The sequence below is a fragment of the Neocloeon triangulifer genome, unplaced genomic scaffold, assembly GCF_031216515.1.
Source record: "Neocloeon triangulifer isolate White Clay Creek 2 clone unplaced genomic scaffold, ASM3121651v1 ptg000006l, whole genome shotgun sequence".
Lineage (NCBI taxonomy): Eukaryota > Metazoa > Arthropoda > Insecta > Ephemeroptera > Baetidae > Neocloeon > Neocloeon triangulifer.
In genome coordinates this window covers 1,188,076-1,208,377 of record NW_026775549.1, presented here as the reverse complement: position 1 = coordinate 1,208,377, position 20,302 = coordinate 1,188,076, and the positions used below count along the sequence as shown (strand labels likewise).

The 20,302-nt window shown below is 40.1% G+C and overlaps 2 protein-coding genes across 5 annotated transcripts in view; one reads left to right on the top strand and one right to left on the bottom strand.

The window, feature by feature from the left end:
* LOC132194094 (neurexin-1) overlaps window positions 1-18,715 on the top strand; it is a 90,223-nt gene extending 71,508 nt beyond the window's left edge. For 3 of the 4 annotated variants that reach the window (XM_059615169.1, XM_059615171.1, XM_059615168.1), the window contains 16 exons: window positions 4,373-4,480; window positions 7,609-7,801; window positions 10,458-10,649; window positions 10,942-11,085; window positions 11,534-11,754; window positions 11,927-12,035; window positions 13,020-13,210; window positions 13,263-13,677; window positions 13,739-13,897; window positions 13,953-14,072; window positions 14,133-14,311; window positions 14,368-14,539; window positions 14,659-15,036; window positions 15,165-15,332; window positions 15,382-15,801; window positions 16,160-18,715. In XM_059615169.1, coding sequence (XP_059471152.1) covers window positions 4,373-4,480; window positions 7,609-7,801; window positions 10,458-10,649; window positions 10,942-11,085; window positions 11,534-11,754; window positions 11,927-12,035; window positions 13,020-13,210; window positions 13,263-13,677; window positions 13,739-13,897; window positions 13,953-14,072; window positions 14,133-14,311; window positions 14,368-14,539; window positions 14,659-15,036; window positions 15,165-15,332; window positions 15,382-15,801; window positions 16,160-16,437 — 3,447 coding nt within the window. In that variant the 3' untranslated portion in view covers window positions 16,438-18,715. The remainder of the gene's footprint in view (window positions 1-4,372; window positions 4,481-7,608; window positions 7,802-10,457; window positions 10,650-10,941; window positions 11,086-11,533; window positions 11,755-11,926; window positions 12,036-13,019; window positions 13,211-13,262; window positions 13,678-13,738; window positions 13,898-13,952; window positions 14,073-14,132; window positions 14,312-14,367; window positions 14,540-14,658; window positions 15,037-15,164; window positions 15,333-15,381; window positions 15,802-16,159) is intronic. The other variant, XM_059615170.1, reaches the window with a different exon arrangement.
* A 298-nt stretch (window positions 18,716-19,013) lies between these two features.
* LOC132194106 (small ribosomal subunit protein eS25) lies at window positions 19,014-20,142 on the bottom strand. The gene is made up of 4 exons (XM_059615191.1): window positions 20,081-20,142; window positions 19,557-19,655; window positions 19,228-19,411; window positions 19,014-19,161 (listed from the first exon to the last, which is right to left on the bottom strand). The coding sequence occupies exons 1-4, from the start codon at window positions 20,081-20,083 to the stop codon at window positions 19,082-19,084; spliced, it is 366 nt and encodes a 121-aa protein (XP_059471174.1). The 5' UTR covers window positions 20,084-20,142; the 3' UTR covers window positions 19,014-19,081.
* Window positions 20,143-20,302: the final 160 nt, after the last annotated feature.

The window sequence follows — 20,302 nt, the reverse complement described above, 5'->3', positions numbered from 1 at the left end:
AGGAAACCATATTGAATAACGGCCGTCGTTGGTAATAATAACTCGGGGGGTAATCACTTAAAACTGCCTAGTCGTGGTGCCGCCGCCGCCGCGACTAGCTTTATTAAAACAGATTTTATTTATGGAGAGCCGTCTCAAATTTACAGCCTCTTCGCCGACTGCCCTCTGCGAGGAAATAATAATAATGCGCATAAATTGCCGCTCGTTCCGTGCATCAGTCGCTTATTCGGAAATGGCGCAGACTTACAAACCGCGGCAATTATTCACTCGGTACACGCCGCACGCCCGTTATAGACTTAATTGTTTATTTTATATGTGCCGTTTGTTCAGTCCAGGTCGTTGGCAACAAGAATTATGACGGTTAAATTGCAGCTATATATTTCTTTTGGCGTTGCATTGAGATAAGGATATTGTACTCCATAAATTAATAGACGGCTCTGCTGTTGCTAGATGAGATTTTTTACTAAATGAAATTATGATAATTTTTAATTTATGTACTTTGTAATTGTTAAGTAATGGTTTTAAGTGGTAAAAAGTGAAATATTCGCATTGGTTCTGATTCAAATGTAAACAAAATTCATCTTGGCAATAATGACGCCAAGGTTTCTATCAAAATTAAAAACTAAGTGGAGCAGAACTTTTCATAAAACTTGAAGTTTTCAGTTTTTTAGAGGAAATATTATATTGAAGCACTTCAAACTTGAAATGAAAAATGAAAACCATCAATGGTATGTAACTTTTGATCTTCTTAAATGGATTTTTAACAATCAAATTGATAAAAAAGTAAATAATAAATTAAAAATCAAATATTTCTATTTGAAAATCTTTTGTAACTGTTTAATTTAATTTTTCCTTAGAACAGTTCATAATTCGTGGAAATTTATTATTTCAAATTTTTCTAAGCAAACAATTTTTGCAAAGTTTTTTTTTCAACTTTGCTGATGTTTATGATAGAAATTAAATGATTAAACCGCTATTTTTGTCAGAACTGGCGACCTACTTTTGACCGATGGTCAAATACTATCACTGCGAGTATCCCGTGGTCCCATTTTCTCTGAGCACGTATAATAATTTTTCTGGAGGCACACCAACAGCTTCCTGCAATTTGGTTGCTTCCGCTATAAATCCCGGCGCAAAATCCACTCTGGCCCAAACGAAAAATGGATGAACCACTAGCGTGTGTGGTTCGTGTGCGCGCCATCATGGGTGAGTGGCGCGTGCGAATAAGTAGACAGAGAGAAATAAAATGCAAATCGAGGCGGGCGCCCACGCGTGGTCGGAAAAAGCGTTACATTTATTCACCCGCGGGATGATTTACACAGGGAATGTGCGTCGGGGCCAAATCACGCATGCATACCTCACGTACTCGATCAAATCTGTCACATCCAACTGCAGCCTGGCGGCGGCCATTCGGAGCAGTTGTGTTCATTTTATGTCAGAGTGTGGGAAAATATGCTTGGCTGGCAGCCAAAAGGCAACAACCGCCTCGACAGCTCGCCAAGCCGCAATCTCTCGTGTACGTACAACTTTTCCGCCCGAAATGTTTTCATCTCGATTTCGCACAAAGTGACTTGATTAAATCACTCGTACATCTCGTCGCTGGGCCGAGTTTGTCAAAATAAAAAAGTCTCTTTGCGCTTCGGTCAGTTATCAAATGAATAAGAGAATTTCCCGCAGTATGGAATCGAGAGAGGGTTTGCTTTTAATGGCCGACTTCTGGCCTGACTAAGCTCCGAAAGGGCTGTTTTTGTGTTTGGTTGGTGCGCTCCAATTAACTCGGACTTAAGTTGAGGACGCGAAATTTGGCAATCGTCCTCTGGAGGGCAATTAGTTTGGGTTTTGTTTTGAATATTCTTTGAAATGCTTTTATATCCTAATTTAATGGGTCTGAAACAAAAAATATTTTACTGCATATTTTCCTAAAAAAAGTTGCCATTGAATGTTAAGTTTATTATATCTGGTGTGTATCGTTAGAAACTATTAAAAGAAAACATTTATCTAAATAATATTTTCAATACCAAACTTAAGCTTTGGAAATTCAATTTTAAGAAAGTTGCCTCGTCTTAAAACGAAAAATTAAATGCGTGCTTTGGTGCTCTTCACACTTTGTGCATAAGTTTTTATTGTTGTATTTTAGTGTTTTTTTTTCCGAGCGGCCATAATGTACATAAATTTTAAGCAGTCATTATAATAAAAAAGAGCCTCCACCATTTTTTTGCAATAAATAGCCTCGGATCATGAATAATGGGCACACCAAAGAGGCGATTAACTGTAGTCAAGACCCTGTAATATGAACGCTGTTTACTCACTATGCGCACTTTAGCGGTCTAGTGCCGCAAAAAAGAGTCATCTCTCCAGCGACATCTTGTTTTTTGCTCGAGATAGCTGCAGATGAGGACGTGAACGGCTTTAATGTTGTTGAGCTTAATTAGCCAGGCACGGCGCACGAGAGACTCTATACCAAGGATAGAAATAGAAGTGCCTTTAGTAGTGCTGGAAAAATAATCTGCGTTCTCCGCCCAACTTAATTTTAACGCGACACTTCCAACGGGGGGTTTTGCATTTCATTACTTTTTTTACCCCTAGCTCTGCAGCGCTGAATAATTTAAAAATATATTTAGCGCAAGCAGCTGGAAAATGAGCACAAATGTGTTTAGTAATTCATAAAATCTCAGCGCAAACGGACCGTTAAAATGAAACTGCTGTGAATATTTATGACAGAGTTCATTTTCACCTCAATCATTTTGAATTAATGGATATGAATTCGGGCGTGCCAGTCATTCTTTCTTTCCTTCCTTTCATGATTTGATTCGACTCTAGTGCCCATAATAGCAACTTTGTCTCTCACGATAAGTCACGCCATTCATTTCCAGGAATAAACAAAACAAGCCACTATGACGGACAGAATTTTGATGACTTTTCTTAGAAGGCTGCATGGAACGAACGTTATTCCAATACACAATTTCAGAGGAAAGGGCGCGCCGTTAATATTTTATAAAAGTATAAGAGTCCTCTTGGGCTCCTGAAAAGGTAGATTATGAAACCTCAAAAAACAAGAGTTCAAAGGAAAAGTGAAAGAAGTTTTTTGCTTCAATTTCTCATAGGATGCACATTAAAATTTTACGAAAGTAACTTTTTTCAACTCAACGGGTCAACGTTCGGAGCAAAAAATTGCCTCGGGTTGAATGAGAGGATGTCATCGTACCCTGGAGATTCCACGCGTGGCAGTCGATCAAGAGGGAAAACGCCGGAATTTCACTCACAGGAGAGAGCGACGATACAACAGCTAATATGTAGTTATGCAACCGGCGGCTCTTATCGGCACGCCTTGAGCTGCAATCAGTTCCGTCGTTCTATTAAGATAGGAAGAAAAGGAAGCGAGTTGGGAAAAGCTGGGAGGGCGGTTTTCAGAGGAAGCTTTTTTATCTCTTGAAAGAGGCCGGGCCGTGTGCGAAGGGCCTCTGATTATAACAACCTCTTCATTCACAGAAGACCCAGCCGCTTACTATCGCCCTTGAATATCTTGGGACAAATTACATTTACTAATTTGAAATTCCCTCTGATGAGCCCAATTGTTGAGTCTGCTCTTATCGGCGGTAAAAAAACGCGCGCGCGCCGTTCTTTTATTTTTTGCAGGTTGAAGAAGCGGCGACGACTGCCATTCCAGACGGTGACAGAGTTATCAGTTTTGCCACCGAAAACTCCTACGTGGTGAGACTGAGAGACGGACTGCTTTTAAATGACTGCCAGAGTATAATCAGAGTCGATTAGCTTCGTGTTTTCAGGCTGAATATTTTAAGCGTCTCTCCCATTCCGCCCGCGCGCGCTGAAAAGTTGGGAAAGTTTTGTTTGGCAAACTCGCTGCTTTTCAAGTAGCGAATTTGAAAGCGGATATTTCCGAACGGGTTCAGCAAGTGGCGGAAAGGTCAGATCGGCGTTGCCAAAGCTTTGCAAAACCCACCGGCGCGTTACTTATCTTTCTCGCAAATTTTCCTGCCGAGCTGCCGAGACGCAATTCCGCCTATACACCGAGATCTAATAAATTGTGCCGAAACACTGCGCGCCAAAGCCGGCTCGTCTGATTGTCCGCTCAACTAACCCGTTTCCACTTTGTTGGTTCCCGCTCGCAGCGATTCGCGCATCTATATACACAGTACAGTGTACAGAGAGATAGAAAGCTACGCCGGCCAGCCTGGCCACTGGGTTTTGCTTTAACATACGCGCAAAGATAAGATACATCCCCGCAGGCCGCTAGATTGTCAGTTGATTCGCTAGATGTACACGTGTCTGGTTGCTGTATATATAAAGTAGAGGCTAGTTGATGTGTATGTGTGTACCAAAGTGAGTGACGTGCGTGTTTGTGTCTGTGCAGGTTCTGCCCTCGTGGGACGCGCCTCGCACCGGATCCATATCATTCAAGATCCGCACCAACGAGCCAAATGGACTACTCATGTACAGCGCGGGCACCACTTCAGCACACGTAAGTAGAACACCGTTCTTTGATATTTTAAGTGGACGTATAAACACACGACGTGGGCTGCGAATTCGTGCGAAATTCTCCCGCTTAATGCACAAGTTTCGAATTGGAGAAAGTATCGGCTAAACCGGGCTAAACCATAGAGAACATCATTCTTTTTTTTTTATAAATTTTTGTCAACTGCCCAGAAGGTTGACATCAAACGGCTTTCACTGCTCTCAAAATCTAACCAAGGAGATTTTCCTTTTATTTAACCGTGCCTCTAGGATGAAAGAATCACTAAATAATTTTTTTAAATGGTTTTTATACCAAATTTGAATTTTTTTAGTATAGTTATTTAATGGAATATCTAATTTTTTTTTAATAATATAATGCATATGATGCATATAAAATAAGAACAGTTTCTTTCGTTTAAAATGTCTGCCTCTTTTGCATGGAATATTGATCCAGCCGCAGGTGTGGGATTCATTACCAACAATGACAATGACACGCAGTATGTCACGAGTCGTGATGTTTTCTTCTTCTTTTTTTCTTTCTTTCTCCTTCTCTCCTCGTCGCCCATTCACCTTTGACATTTGCAGCGTTCGCTCTCACTTATGGTATTTTAAATGAGAAAATGGAAAAACGCGAAGGATAAACAGAGCGGTGGGATCGAGCGTTCTTTCACTCCATATTTGAGCATGCGGGGGCACTCTCTGGAGCGCGGCACATCTGAGATTGAATGCCTCCTCGAGAGAACAAACACAATAGACTCGATCAAGTATTCCGAAGCCAAACAAGGCGAAATCAATGTCGGTGGCAGGAAATATCACGGATAGCCGCCCGAGTACGTACTCACTGCATTCAATATATCCTTGAAAATGTATTCGCTTGAATACGGTGGCTCGCTCCGATAATAAATCAACATTGTACCTTTTTTCAGCCGTCTTGCGCGCAGCCCAAATACAAATGTGAGTGCGCACTCGAGCTATATTGCCGGTAGCTCTTATGCTCCGACCGCGCCTCAAAGCCCCTTTTCTGTTGCTCGAAAAGATACATTTATGAGAAAACTCGCAGGCTGGATTGACGTTTTATTATATTCACTTTGATTACGCTTGATGCGAGAACTCTACATGCGCGTCTCTCTCAAAAGGCAAAAATTACTTTGGCTGAATAAAGTGAATTTATTTATACGTGATGAGAAAATCGATTCGCAATTCTCTTTTCCGACACCGTTCACATCCAGCACGCATTACGTTTTATATGCCTCACTTTGGCACCGGCCTCGAGAAATGCCAAAAAGTTTTCGCGCAAAGTTCTCTCTCGCTGCGATGTATATTACGCGCGGCTTTCAATGAGGTTTGTCGAGTTATGTAACCAGTTTGGCAAGTTATGCAATCCGTTGAGCGCGTGTATATGCACGGAAATTTCGCCCCATAAACTCTCACGCCCGCTTTATGAACCCGCTGCCGAACACAACTCCATTCATCTCAGCTTCCTTTTGTTTTCTTGGTGAAAGTTTCCTCCATAGTATCGTGCTGTAAGTTGTGATTTAATTGAATTCCTCGCCAAACTAATAGATCTCGTCATTTTAGAATTACTACATGGTTTAGAAATTAAATTCGACTTTCCTCTACGGATTTTCGGAGTCATTTGTTGATTCATAGAAAAAACAATATCCTGCTCTATATGTTTCGTCTGCAGGCTGAAGCCATAATTCATGATGTGTAAATTTTTTGAAAAATTATTTTTGATAACAACAGAATGATTAGTACATTAACTTTCTTACTTTTAAAATTTTTTGTTTACTTTAATTAGTAAAAAGTAATCAAGTAAGATACAAAAATCGTAGCTTAACTTTCAATAACGTTGTTTAAATTCATTTACAACGAACAGGTTTTAAATTATTCAAAGTCAACCTGGCAAAAATAAATCCAACTCTTTGTGTATCATTTCAATCAACGTTCTATGTTATTTATTATTTATGCTATTTACATGTTAATTTTTTAGTGCCCATTAAAAATGGACTTCAGTTAAAATGGTTAAAATATTTTCCATGATCAAGAAAATTATTCGTCTTATTGTTTGAAACAGTATGAAATAATTAATTAATATCAAATCCTCAAGCAAACAATATTTTCTAAAATATTTGCGATATAATATGCCACGCAGGACGCATTGGAGAGGAATAGATCGTCATTTGAAATTTTTTCCGTTCATGACTAAGAGTTTGGAATGCTCAAAATATATTAACAGTATTATTGTTAAATATTATCTGCTTTATTGTACTCCAATGTAGATATACATGAATATTTATTTCATGAGTAATTTTTAAAGCTAATTTTATTTAAATATTTTTAATTAAATATAAAAGTACAATAAAAAAATATAATAAACAGTAAAATAAACAATAAAATAATTGTTAAAAGTAAAATAAAAAAGTTTTATTGTATTACAAAGACATAATCAAATATATTAATTTAAAAAAGGTTTATTTAGCAAACGTTTTTTATTTCTTCAATCGGTGTTTTGGTTTTTTTTTTCAGAAGAGCGTTTCGCCGCAGAGCCAAAGCACTGCGGTTCGGCGAGATCTAATTCGGCCGAGTTAGCAAAAAGGAGAAAGGGGGTGGCCCAGGCCGCCCTCCGGTACAAATATTGTGTGTTGCCGGTGTGTGTATAAATGAAAACGGCGGAAGAGTGCCCTTAAGGGAAAAGAGTGGGAAAAGCAGCAGAGCTGCAGGCATCTTGGGCAGTCGTGACTTGAATTTGTGCGAATTAGGTCGGCGCCGCGTACGGAGCGCGAGTGCAGTAATCAAGAGCGGGCTAGGGCGAAAAAGCCGAGAGAGAAAGAAAGAAAGAAAGGAAAAGAGAAATGGAAGAGGGAAAAGTCGCACCTTTTGCGTCCGTTTTTTCCACTCCCTTTGCGCGATTAAGCGATGTGTGTCTTTTTATATACCGTGCGCGCGCTTATTATATACAAAAGGGGGGCTAAATAGGCTCAACACAAAAGCCAATTTCGTACGTGATACGCTTTTGTACTTTTACATCATAAATTCTGACCTCCATTTCTGCGCGCGCGTTTTTATCTCGAGCCCTACTCGCGCTGAATTATTAATGAAATTCACCGTGGCTGTTTGCGTCTGCACATACAGGCTGACTTCTTCGCCTTCGAGATGCTATCGGGCCACGTCTATCTGCACCTGGACCTGGGTTCAGGCACCACCAGAGTGCAGGCGTCGCCGCGTCGCATCGACGACGGCGGCTGGCACGAAATCACCCTCAGGAGGAATGGCCGCGAGGGCAGAGTCACCGTAGACGGATCGGCAGCAGACTTCAAAACTCCAGGTACAAAATTTTTGCAATCCTTCTGATATTTATTTAGTTTTAGTTAATGATGAAACAAGATCCGAGCTCACTATAATTTAAAGGGGCTATATTTGATTTAATAAAAATTAAAATAATCTTAATTATAGAAAGCCTCAATTTTAAGGAGGTTAAGCCTTGGTTCTCATTTATATCATATTCTGTAAAAATTACTTCGATCATTTCCCCTTTGGTTAGTGGAACTCTTTGAATTTTTGTCTTTTTAATGCTTTGGGCTGCTGAAAAAATCTGATAAATTTAATAAAAAAAATTTGTGGGTCGGGAACAATTTTTCTTCAAATAAGTTGAAATCAGGTGAATTTGATTGATAACTACAGTTTGATGATGTTTTTAATTAAATAACCTTCAGATTATAACGAAGCTAGGTTTCTTTTTATGCCGGTTATTTTTAATGAGATTTGAAGGCTATATATGGTCGGTCTTTGAAAACGACTTTAACTGCAGAGAAGAAATTCTAAAGATTTTTGAGTTGAAGTTTCACCAAATATTGATGATATTTTGTAAATTTTTTGAAAAATTTTTTATCGGTTTTTTTTTCTTTTTTCATAATTTATCATGCAATTTACTTTGCAATCAACATGGACGATAGTTCAACTGAATTAACATGGCAGAAACGTCACGCATGAGTACGATTTTCGCTCCGTTTCTTGCAGCTGCAATTTGTTCATCGAATAACGTTCAGCAGTCGTGCTGCATCCCACAGATGAGAGAGTCAAACGCTGTGTTTCCGGAAACACACCCGAGAGCAAAAAGTGTCATTTGCAGAGAGCAAAACGTTCCACAGCCGCACGTACATAATTTTCCACCCTGATAAATTGAACCGGTTTGAACGTTCCGACCACAGAGTCTAATCTCCAATAATTCAGGAAAAGGTTCAAATGCAAATGCGCGCCGGCGAGGAAATGGGTTTTCTGCTGTTATTTCCGTCTGCGTGTGTCATGATGCATTTGGGCGTGCGACTCGCTCTCTCGTTCCATCCGTCGCACCATTTGCCGCAGCAGCCACGCGACGGCCGCTCTTCTCTCTCTATTTGCTGTGTCACTCGGATAACAATAATATCTCGGGCCGCTTTTGACGCACGACTTCTGATCATTCAATCACAAACGCACACGCTGGCACTTTTGCAGCTAGCGTTTTGAACACTGACGGAAATAAAAATGAAATCAGCTGCGCTAGTGGAAAAAGTGGTAGTTTTCCAATATCGCCATTTTCACATTTCTCTTTTACATTTTAAAGTTGCCAAATTTTAAAATTTATTATTAAAATAATAATTTAATTATACAAAAAGTCTATTTTGGTATGACTTATTTGTGAATTTATACGTTTTAAAGTAATAATAAGTTTTTAATGCAGTTTTAGATTATTTTATATTTTTCATTAATTTTATGCATTTAACATAAATATTATTGTTTATTGTTTAACTTAACATTATTTATTTTACATTTCTCAGTACATTTCATGCACTTATTTGGAGGAAATTACTATCGCTTATTGCAAATGTCTGTATTGGCTAATGGCTGATAACTATTCATATTATTTAAATTAACTAATTGTTTTAATACAAATACTTTCCATCAAATAATTTACAATTTAAAATTCTTGAACTCTCTGCTTTTTTATACGTCGCTTTTGCTTTCCTGGTTTAGTCAATTTTATTTTTAGCTCTCATAATTGGCTCCATCAAAACAAAAGGTCACAACGTCACAAGGCAATTTTCTTCCAACATAACCATAAATACAAATTCTATGCCAATTGTATTTACTGCATCGCAATTTTTCTTCCTTTGCTTGTCGGGTGAATTTGGGCACCGTTTTGAATATACACCAGACCGTGTCGTGTCGGAACAAATGATGGTTGTGCCATAAACGGGTAGGGTAGTTTTGGGTCAGATAACGATAAGCAGGCCGTGTCTGTCGTCCTCCCACGGCGTTTTGTCGCGCTTTTTTGCACGCATTTCATGCCCCAGGGTTCGCAAACAGCACATGTGGCCCAACGACATACCCTGGGAGAAAATGGGGAAAAAGCGCGTGCGCTATGATTTACGACTTTGCGGCTGAATTGACTAACGACTCGTTCTGGCTGCTAACGCCGGCAAAAAAGAAGTGATATTTGATGGAATACATTACACGAGGAAAAGGCGACGCTCCTTATCAAAATGGCATTATTGGAGCCGCCGCTTTTCTCCTCATCGTTTTCATATTTCTGGCGCGCGGTTATGAGGTGAGCTGCGTGCTAACCTCTCGTGCGGCGCCTTCCAACACTTTATTCCCCATTTTGCAAGAACACACATATTTTTTGCAGCCACTTTCGCCGAGCGCGCGCAAATAAGGCTCTTATTTACTTTCGGGTGGAGGCAAATTTTTTGTGTGTTGTTTCCGTCTTTGGTGCAAAATGGGGCCGCGTAAATTTGAAATGCCGCCGGCAAAAAGTGCTGGGCAAATTGGTAACGAGCGAGCTCAGTGGCTCTATCTGCTTTTTGCACCCCCTTGAAGAAGAAAAATTATGCACTGGTGGAAATTCCATTATCGAGATCTTTAAAGACCGCATGCATGCCTTTGAGGCGCGCGCGCAGGAAATTCATTTAAAAAGCAATTCTCACTTTTTTTCTGTGCTGCAGGCGAGTCGAACCAACTGGACCTTGAAGGAGCACTCTACGTCGGCGGTCTGGGACCACTAAATAGAGTGGTTTCGGTTCCTCCCTCGATTTGGTCAGCCGCTTTGAAGCACGGATACGTCGGTTGTCTGCGCGATTTGGTGATCAATGGAAATGCGGTCGATGTCGCCGGTTACGCCAGGAGACAAGACTCAGGTAAACGGCACAGATAATTAGACTTATTTGTCTCAGACAAAATAGCTGCTCCAAACTAATAGACAAAGCCACCGGATAAACTTTTATCTATATCTTAGAGACGTGGCAGAAATTGTCTTGTTACATTTTTAATGCATTTTAAATTTTGTGGAATATATTTCAAATCTTTTAACTTATAATTAAACAAATTATTCTGTTTATAATTAAATTTTCTGGTGGCTTAAAAACTAATCTTAATTCCGGATCTCTCTTACAACTAATATTAAACGAACACCAAAATTTCCAATTTCAGGTGCAATCCGCCCTTCATGTCGTTCCCAGCCTAAACAGTGCGAATCAGAGCCTTGCATGAACAACGGAGCCTGCACTGAAGGTTGGAATCGGTTCATCTGCGATTGCTCGGGCACCAGTTTCACTGGTCCACGATGTGCCAAAGGTAAAAAGAATTCTTTTGCCCTTTTTTATTTAAATTTTAGTGTGCGGTTTATTTAATTATCTTTAAACTCTTATAAAATCTTTTTAAATATACATTGCAATTATTAGGGTTATAACCTACACTTATTTTCTTTTTAAAGTCTAATTATTTTACAACCTCAATTAAACTTCTTTTTTATGTGTCAAATGGTTCTTAAATTGCCTCAAGTCACGCATTTTTCCTTAACCCACTAATAGCCTTATTTGTACTCATTTTAATCTTTTTCACGCAACAATTCCCTGAATTAATTTATTTCAAAATGTAAAAGTTTGTTTATAAAACTCAGTTAACGGTTTGGTTCTATATCACACTTGAAAATAAAAATGATGTGAGCAAACTTTTGCCTTTATTCGGAACCATTTCCTCAGCTCAAATACTAAACCAGAAATAAAATAAAAAATTTCTTCAGATGCGGCCACCCTGAGTTTCAACGGCACCCAGTATCTCCTGGCCTCGTACCCTGACGAGACGCGAACGCAGTCAGAAGAAATCAGCCTTCGATTTCGCACCTCCAGACCCGTGGGCCTCTTGCTTGTGACCGCGGGGTCGTCGCACCCCTCTGAGAGGCTGGAATTGTCGCTGGCGAGTGGAAAAGTTCGGATGACGCTGAGAATCGGCGAACGAGAGAAGGTAAATGGAACAAAAGCACTTGTGAGCGCACACATACGTGTCCCGTGAAAAGTTTCATCGTTTATATATCAGAGAGTGAAAATCAGTCGGTCAAGTAGCAATTGAGCAGTTGTGCGCCACTTGCACTAATGAAATTGCTCGCTCGCTCATCCAACATATACAATAATTTCAGACCATCCAAGCCGGTCAAGGCCTGAACGACAATCAATGGCACACAGTGAGGTACTCAAGAAAGGGCACACATTTGGAGCTGCGAGTTGACAACGACACTCCAGCGAGCGGTAAGTCGATTGGCGCTAATTGCAGATGCTTTATTTCTGATTGATCGCAAATTGGCCGTGGCACGTCACCACGTGCGCGTCAGATCGATTCTGCAGAAAATGTGACGCCCTGCTTTTGTCAGCAGACTGAACCGAATTTCATTTTATACGAGTGCGCTGCTCATGAATATGCAAGATCCGAGCACTCATGCAAGAATTATCATCACGGCCTCTAATTACAAACGCCTCCACCCCACACCGGCAAATCAATAAAGCGCCGAAATTAAAACTGATCTCTTCCGCCTCGGGATTTTTGAGTGGCGTCATTAAAAGTTTGCAGGCGCGAGTGGCGATAATGACGAAACACGGCGGAATCGCAAGGAACCGCCGCCGCCGCGAGTTTACAGAGAATCACGCAAAGCAAACCGCTCCGAGTGGCGCCCCTCCTTATTATCATTGCGCGGTCTCATTAAAATTGCCATTTGGGCGGTATATGTGCATGCAAATACGCGCGGAATGAATTTTTAGTTGGGACGGCTAACTTTTTCGCGCGCGCACTCAAAGCCGCAAGCACTTGACAAACGCTGCGGCGGGCGCGCTCCGAATTTCAATGAGTCGAATTTCCTTCCCTGCGTGTATAATGGAAAAAAGAAAAACAAAGGCAACAACTCTCCTCGCATCCACTTTTGCGTAAACTTTTCAATTGCTTTCGCAAATCCTCGGCTTGTGTGTAGGTGCTCGAGGAAATTCGCCGCCCGCTTTGATGCAAAAGAAAGAGCGATTTTTTACTCTCGTTCATCAATCTGCTTAAAACATACAAAAAAATAAACAGTCCGGAAAACCCACTCTCCGCTTTTGAAATTTGTTTTGCTTTGAAATCAGAAACTGTTGTTTATTTTGCCCGTACCAGAAAGGGCAAACATGAAAGCCGTAGGAAAAATAATGCTTGATGTTTTTGTTTATTTGATCTGTGCTGAAAAGTTAAACAAAAAATTTCCGTTTCAGGGGAAACTCCCAGCCGGCAAATTACCCTCGAGTTTCGGCGCCTCCACATAGGCGGCGTCGCTACTGGACAGGGCGATGAGATCATCTCAAGCAGTTTTGTCGGTCAAATGCAGCAACTCTATTTCAACAATCAGCAATTCTTCGAACAAGCCAGAACGGGACACCATCACGGAGGCCCCGCTAATATCAAGGTGAATTATATCATTAAAAAATTTATTCAAAAATTAATGACTCTCTCCTCAGGTGACTGCCAAATTTGGAAAGAGGGAGCAGATCGTGCACCATCCTGTGACCTTTAAGTCGAAACATGCCTTCGTTGGGCTGCCAATGCTGAAAGCCTATTCCTCGACCAACATCTATTTCCAGTTCAAAACTCAGGAGCCAAACGGTCTGCTTCTTTTCAACGCCGGCAAGGAGCAGGACTTCGTTGCGATCGAACTCGTCCACGGCCACGTCCACTACATTTTCAATCTGGGCGACGGCCCCGTCAGGGTCAGGGACAGCGGAAGGGCGGCCCTCAACGACAACAAGTGGCACGCGGTGACCATTGGAAGGCCCACCTCCAGGCAGCACACGCTGCTGGTCGATGACAATTTTTCTATTGTCACCGGACTCGGATTGAATGAAAACCTCGATTTGGCCGGAATTCTTTATATTGGTAATTTTTCTGCGTTTTTCGAGTGGTGACATTTACCATTTCTTTGTATGTTTTTTGTTAGGTGGTGTCAGAAAGGACATGTACTCGCAGCTGCCCAAGCAAATACAGAGTAGGCATGGTTACGAGGGTTGTTTGGCCAGTCTCGACCTCAACGGCGAGTCACCAAATCTGGTCGTCGACGCGGAAATTCCAAGCACAATGGTCCTTTCTGGATGTGAAAGTAAATAACATTTTATTTTATTTTTTCACTCTTGACTGATGTATAAATTCATCAGCCACGTCTACAAAGTGCAGCCACAACGTGTGTGCCAACAGAGGAATGTGCATGCAACAGTGGAACTCTCAGACCTGTGACTGTGACATGACCTCATTCACGGGACCCACTTGCTCAGAGGGTATTATTGAGAGGAAATTTTACTGTACACTTTTTTATTGACCTAACATGCAAAATGTAGAATCGATCGCCTTTGAGTTCGGGCCGGGGTCTGGCATGATAACCTTCACTTTCCCGGAGGATCACAGACCCGACATGCGAAGTGACGTTTTGGCGCTGGGTTTTATAACAACCAAGGAGGATGCTGTTTTATTTAGGGTTGATTCTGGCTCTTCTAATGATTACATGGAGTTGGAAATTGTAAGTATTTGAAGAAAAAAAACGGTATAAAAAGTTAAAAATAAAATTACTTTTAGGTTGAAGGAAATGTATTCATGGTATACAACATGGGCACAAACGACCACCCTATTGGCGAAGTTGGAGTCAAAGTGAATGATAATCAGTATCACGTTGTCAGATTCACGAGATCTGGCGCCAACTCAACCTTGCAAATTGATGACTACAGCGTCCAAACACTCAATCCCGGAGGTATGTTGGTTTATTAAAATAGGCAAACTGCTGTTCTTCAATGTATGGCAGATTGCATAAATCATAAAATTTCAGGCGCTTTTGAAATATAGCAATTAAATAAAAAATCCTAATTTCAGGCAACCAGCTAGGCGTTTTCAACAGCCCTTCGCAAATTCAAATTGGCGGAAAGTGGCACCGTTCGAAACACAGAATGGAGAGGCCCTTCGTGGGCGTGATGGCCGGACTCGTCTTCAATGAAATTCGAATTTTGGACTTGGCCGCTGACAAGGACCCCAGGATCAACATCAGGGGCGAAGTTCAGCCCATTCCCTCCCTGCCGGCCCACATAAAGGAAAAGCCAACCATCCCTAACGTGGAAATGCTCCACGGAATGCAAAGGGCGCCTGCGTCCAGCTTCCCAGGAGTGATGGACGACCTCATCTTTTCTGGCGCTGGCTCAGGGTGCAACGCCGACGACGAGGACGAGTGCACACCAATATTTGATACAGGTTCAGGTCAGCTTTAGTTACACACGATTCTCGCTTTTTTCGCAATTTTTCTTATTTTATTACAAATTAATTTGTGCTCACATCAGCACGCTATTGGCCAATCAATGATATAACGAGTTTTTAATTTCATTCAGGCGATGATTTGATTACACCTGTGTACGTCCCGCCAACCAGACCTCCTCCGACCAAAATATACGGCAAGAAAATCAAGGGCGGTGACAAACCGTGCGATGACGAGGATTGTTTCCCAGGCTCTGGCTTTGGTCCTGCTACTGAAGATACCATCATTTCCTCTAGCAGAGGTTTGTGATTTTTAATAGTAATTAAAAAAAAAACTAAATTTCTGTTCAGGACCAACAACAGGAATTTCCTTGCCAGAATCATCTCCTCCCCACATCAGCCACACTTACGGCAGCAGCGGAGGTTCTTCTGGCAGCACAGGGGTGCACCAAGTCACGTCGATCATCACTTCAGAAATTCCATTCAGCCCTGACCTTGACCAAACAAGCTCCAGCAGCGGCGGAAGCAGCTCGAGCTTCCCCTCGTCCTCGGTGGGCACCAGCAGTACAAGCAGCAGCAGCTCTCCCTCGTCCACCTCCTCATCCTCATCTTCGAGCACCAGCACAAGCACCACTAGCACAACAGAGGCGCCGCCTCCTCCACCTCCGCCGCCTCCACACCCCCATCCAACTCCCGCAAGACCTCGGTTGAATGCCAAGGAGAGGGAGCGAATTTCCTCCGAAGCTGCTGAATATACAGCACTTGTTATAGGTAAATGTAATAAAAGTGATCTTATTTTCTTAGTCTCTTTTTCAAATCTATACTACCAAGCCCCCCCCCCCCCCCAGCAAGCTTAATAATTTCAATTAACTTATTTTTATTTTATTATTTAAAGAAAAAAATTATTTTGATTGAATTAATAACTGACGAAAAATCAGATTATATTATTATATTTTTAGTGAATGAAAAAAAAATCTAGCATGATTAATTTCCATATATTCCATACACACAAACAAGTTTAACAATGAAGATCAAAATCAAGCATTAATTTTGGATTTTGAAACTTTTATAATAATAATTTAATCTGTATTGATTCAATTTTTAAATTTGAACCGAATTATTTTCGCAGGGGTGATAGCAGCAACAATGATCATCATCATTCTGGTCATATTGATCATACTCAAGTTCAAGGGGCGGTCGGACGCCTCGTACAAAGTGGACGAGAGCAAAAACTACCACCAAGGCTACGGCGCACAGGCGGCTCTGCTCAACGGCAGCCAGCCCAACGGAATGCACAGCGAGAAGGGTGCCTACGGGGTGGGCATGCCGCCTCTCAATCCGGCCGTGGGACCAGTCAAAGTCGTCAAGAAACAAAACAACAAAGACGTGAAAGAGTGGTACGTATAAGAAAGAGACACGCGTGACAAAGGACTAGCTCTCGCGCCAGCCTGATTAAAAAGAAGCAAGAATAAATTTCTAGTCGAAAGAATATGCGAAAAGAAAGCCCTCCAGACAAGAGAGATGATTATTCGCGGTTCACCGAGTGTGTGCGTGTATTTTTAGCCGAAGGATGACAGTGACGAGTGCGCTGATTGAAAGAAGAAGAAAAACTGTTGAATAAAAAAAAATATAGATATGAAAGATTATATTGCGACGTGATGATGCTTAGATAAATTATTTTGTGAGGATGATAGTGCCAATGTGTATAAAAATTGTCGATTTTGGAATTGTACATGTAAAAAATTGCAAAGAAAATATATTATTTTGCTTGCCGAGTTTGGCGCTAATCATCCTCTCCTGTGCGAGTATATGGAGTTTTATCTCAAGGTGCTGTAGAAAAACCGGTGAAAATGGTCATACGCTAACTGTGAGAGAATCATTAACTTAAATTATATAATGAACATGATTGATATTTAAGAATAATTGTTGTGGAATTTTTTGTTTGAACGGAGAATGTAAAAAATAATATGTATAAATTACATATTGAATATTAAAATATGCGTTGTTGAAAGCACAAAATATGATAGCAGAATTAAATTTTTTAAACGGAAAAGTGTGATGCTGCTAATGGAAAAGCGCGAAAATCTAACATGAATATCAACGAACCTTCGACATACATTTAAAATCGCCAACAGGGTTCTCCATTTCGTAAAAAAACGAGTAGAGCGAAACGAAGAAATTAATATCAACCAGCAATTGAATAGCAATATAATAAGAAAACGATCAAAGAAAAAAAACAATGCGCCCCCCATGAAAATAAAATGTGCGAGGCTATGAGCCTCATTTACAGGATTGTGCGGAACATTAATATTTTATCCTGCACTACTCACTTAAGAATGAAATAATTTTTGTTTTGACTGGAAAAGCTAGTGGCGGGATAAATATATACGATTCAGCAAATTGGAAACTGAAACATCATATTGATGTTTTTGTCGATTCTAAAATTCGTCTCTTGCATAACTCTATACAGCAAGTGCTTTACAGGTGTGCCAAAGCAGCTTTCAAAGTTGGCAATTTTGAGCAAATCTGGTGTTTTAGAACTCTTAAAAAATTTTAAAATGCCGATGTTTAGGACATTTTTGCTGGATTGTTTCAAAAGTTTGCTCTTTTTGTGACAGCAAAAGATGGGGCTACAGGAAGAAGCTGTTTGAAGGAGCACAAATTTGTGACGTATTTTTTGCAGGGTTGGTTCAGATCTTAATATATTAAATAAAGAGTGGGCCTTTGTGTGGAAGAACCGGAAGAAATTATCAGAAATAAAGCCACTCTCCCGCGTCTTGTAATTGAAGAATTTCCACTTAGAATCCATGATCTCATCATTGTTGTTATCGAAGAAAGTTTAAAATTCGTGATTATGAAAAATAGTGCTTATAAAACTACTCAAAATTTTCCACCTTGTCAACTCGTTATGTTATCCAAAATCAATGTCAATCAGCATTATTATATCCAACCACGAATACATTACACTAAAAATACTTATAAAAAAAGAAAACAAAAAATGGAGGAATGTTGTTTCACTGTTAAAATTTATGCAACTAAATGTGGACACTGAAGTCGCAACTTTTCAGCATTAAAAAGTAAATTATCATGGCGTGCAAGATGTACCAGTAAAATATTTCCGATATCAGTTGTGAAAAATTGTTTTCCATTTTAAATGTGTAGTTGGTGAAGACGATCTGCATTCAGATTTATAGCTGGTTGATTTGCTGCGCATTTACTGATTCATTCTAATGCACTCATCCTGATACCTTTCAAATTATCATTTCAATCTGCACCGTTTTCATCACTGAGAATTCTCATTTTGCGAAATGTATATCATTTACCATATATTGACGGCTGAGGGGCGAAGGAAATTGCATTTTCAAATTGCTATACATATGAAAAGACTGAATAAGTATGAAAGACGTTAACTCGTAGCTCCGTTTCAGTTGTTCGACCGATACTTATGATTTAAGTTGGTTTAAATGGCTACCCTTGACCCCTTGCACTGATTATCGAACCTATTATTTCATTTGAAAACCTACGCATAAGTACGTGTGCATAATTATTAAAGTCACAACAAGAACGCATACTCGATGATTGTGGTAGGCGATTTTTTGCGTTAGTTTTTGTACATGATAATTTGTGAACAAGAAAATGTGTATGCAATAAAAACAAGATTTCATTTCATGAATGACAAGTATGAAAAAAATCTTTCATTCATATGGTTCCATCCTTCTCCCAACATAAGGCTCAGCAATTACTCTAATAATAATTAAATAATAAAAGATCTAAACTGTTAATTTTGCAAAAAATATTTAAGTACTTTCTGTTAAATTTTCTGGATGATTTAAATTTGTCGAATTCTTTTAACAAAGATAAAATTCCTATTTAAATTGCTTTGATTAGATTGAATTTCAATTGTAAAATTTTAAAAATCTTAGATTTATTTTATCAATAACTTTAGACCAAGGGTTTTCATTGCAGAACTGAAAAGCAGATAATTCGATTTTCAATTTTTATCGTCTCCGCATTTTTCACAGGAAGTCAACTTAAAATTAAGATGGAAAGGTTACGCAGGCTGGTCTTCACCCTTGGTTGCTCTTGTGTAGATGATCTGAGCGTGGTGCTTAACAACTTGCTTAATCAGTCCTGCAACGTGATTGGAAAAATCTAAGTCCTGTCCGAGGAAGGTAATTGAAGAAATGCCGAACTTACCCTTCTGCAGAAGTTCCTCGAGGGCCTTCCTGGCAAGAGAGCCTCGGACCTTGAGACGTTCGCTTACAACAGAGGGGGTGATCAGCTTGTATGAGGGCACTTCCTTGAGAAGCTTTTCGTAGGTGGGCTTGTCGAAAAGCACCTGGTTGTTCAACTTGTCACGGACCTTTCCCTTGGACCACTTCTGTAAATTTCGGTAAACAAAAATTAGAAAGTATATAAATAAAATTAACATACAAAAAAAATCATGAATAAAATAAAATTTTAAAAAATATGGGCAATTCCTGTCCAATATAATTGTTCATGTTCGAACTTCAACTTTAACTTGCCTTCTTCTTGGCCTTTCCACCAGAACTTCCTCCTTCCTTCTTCTTTTGTGTCTTCTGGGGCTGTTTTGAAGAAGCCGACTTCGCATCCTTCTTGGGCGCCTGCAAAATAAAGTCAATGAGACTTGGCTCAGAAATCAAAAGTCGGCGAAAGCAGTCTGATTTCCTTCAAATTTTTTGCGAACGCATCAATCAGTCTCATTAAATCAGCTTTTGGTTAACCGTCACAGACATTCCGGTCTCGGTTTTGACATCATGTTGATGCGTTCGCAAAAAGAGAAGCTTTTGAAAAATAAAGCGGCATGGGAGCCCGTGTGTGTTGTCAATACACACATGGCCTCGGCCCGGGAGACGCGAGTTTGAGATCGAGTTTTTAAACGAAAAGAGATGGGCCGATCTTAATTTATCGCCAAAAATTTCCAAAAACAACTGCTTGATTAGTTAATGAGCAAAAAAAGTTGAAAACGGCCCGAATTTAAGCAATAATTAAAGAAAATCTTTGCCACATGTCAATAAGGTGAACCTACCATGATGGCTTCGTGAGAACGGAACCGGAAAGCGTGGCCGGTCAACACACGAGCGATGCGCTGTTGCCAGCTCGAAGCTCGCGACGCTCAAAGTTTCATTAGCCCTCTTTATTTGCATTAAATTCAACAAACATTAAACGTTTTTGATAGATTAATGTTGCAAATTTATTTATTTATTCAAATTGTGTTAAAATTATTAAAATTATAAAAAAAATCTGAAAG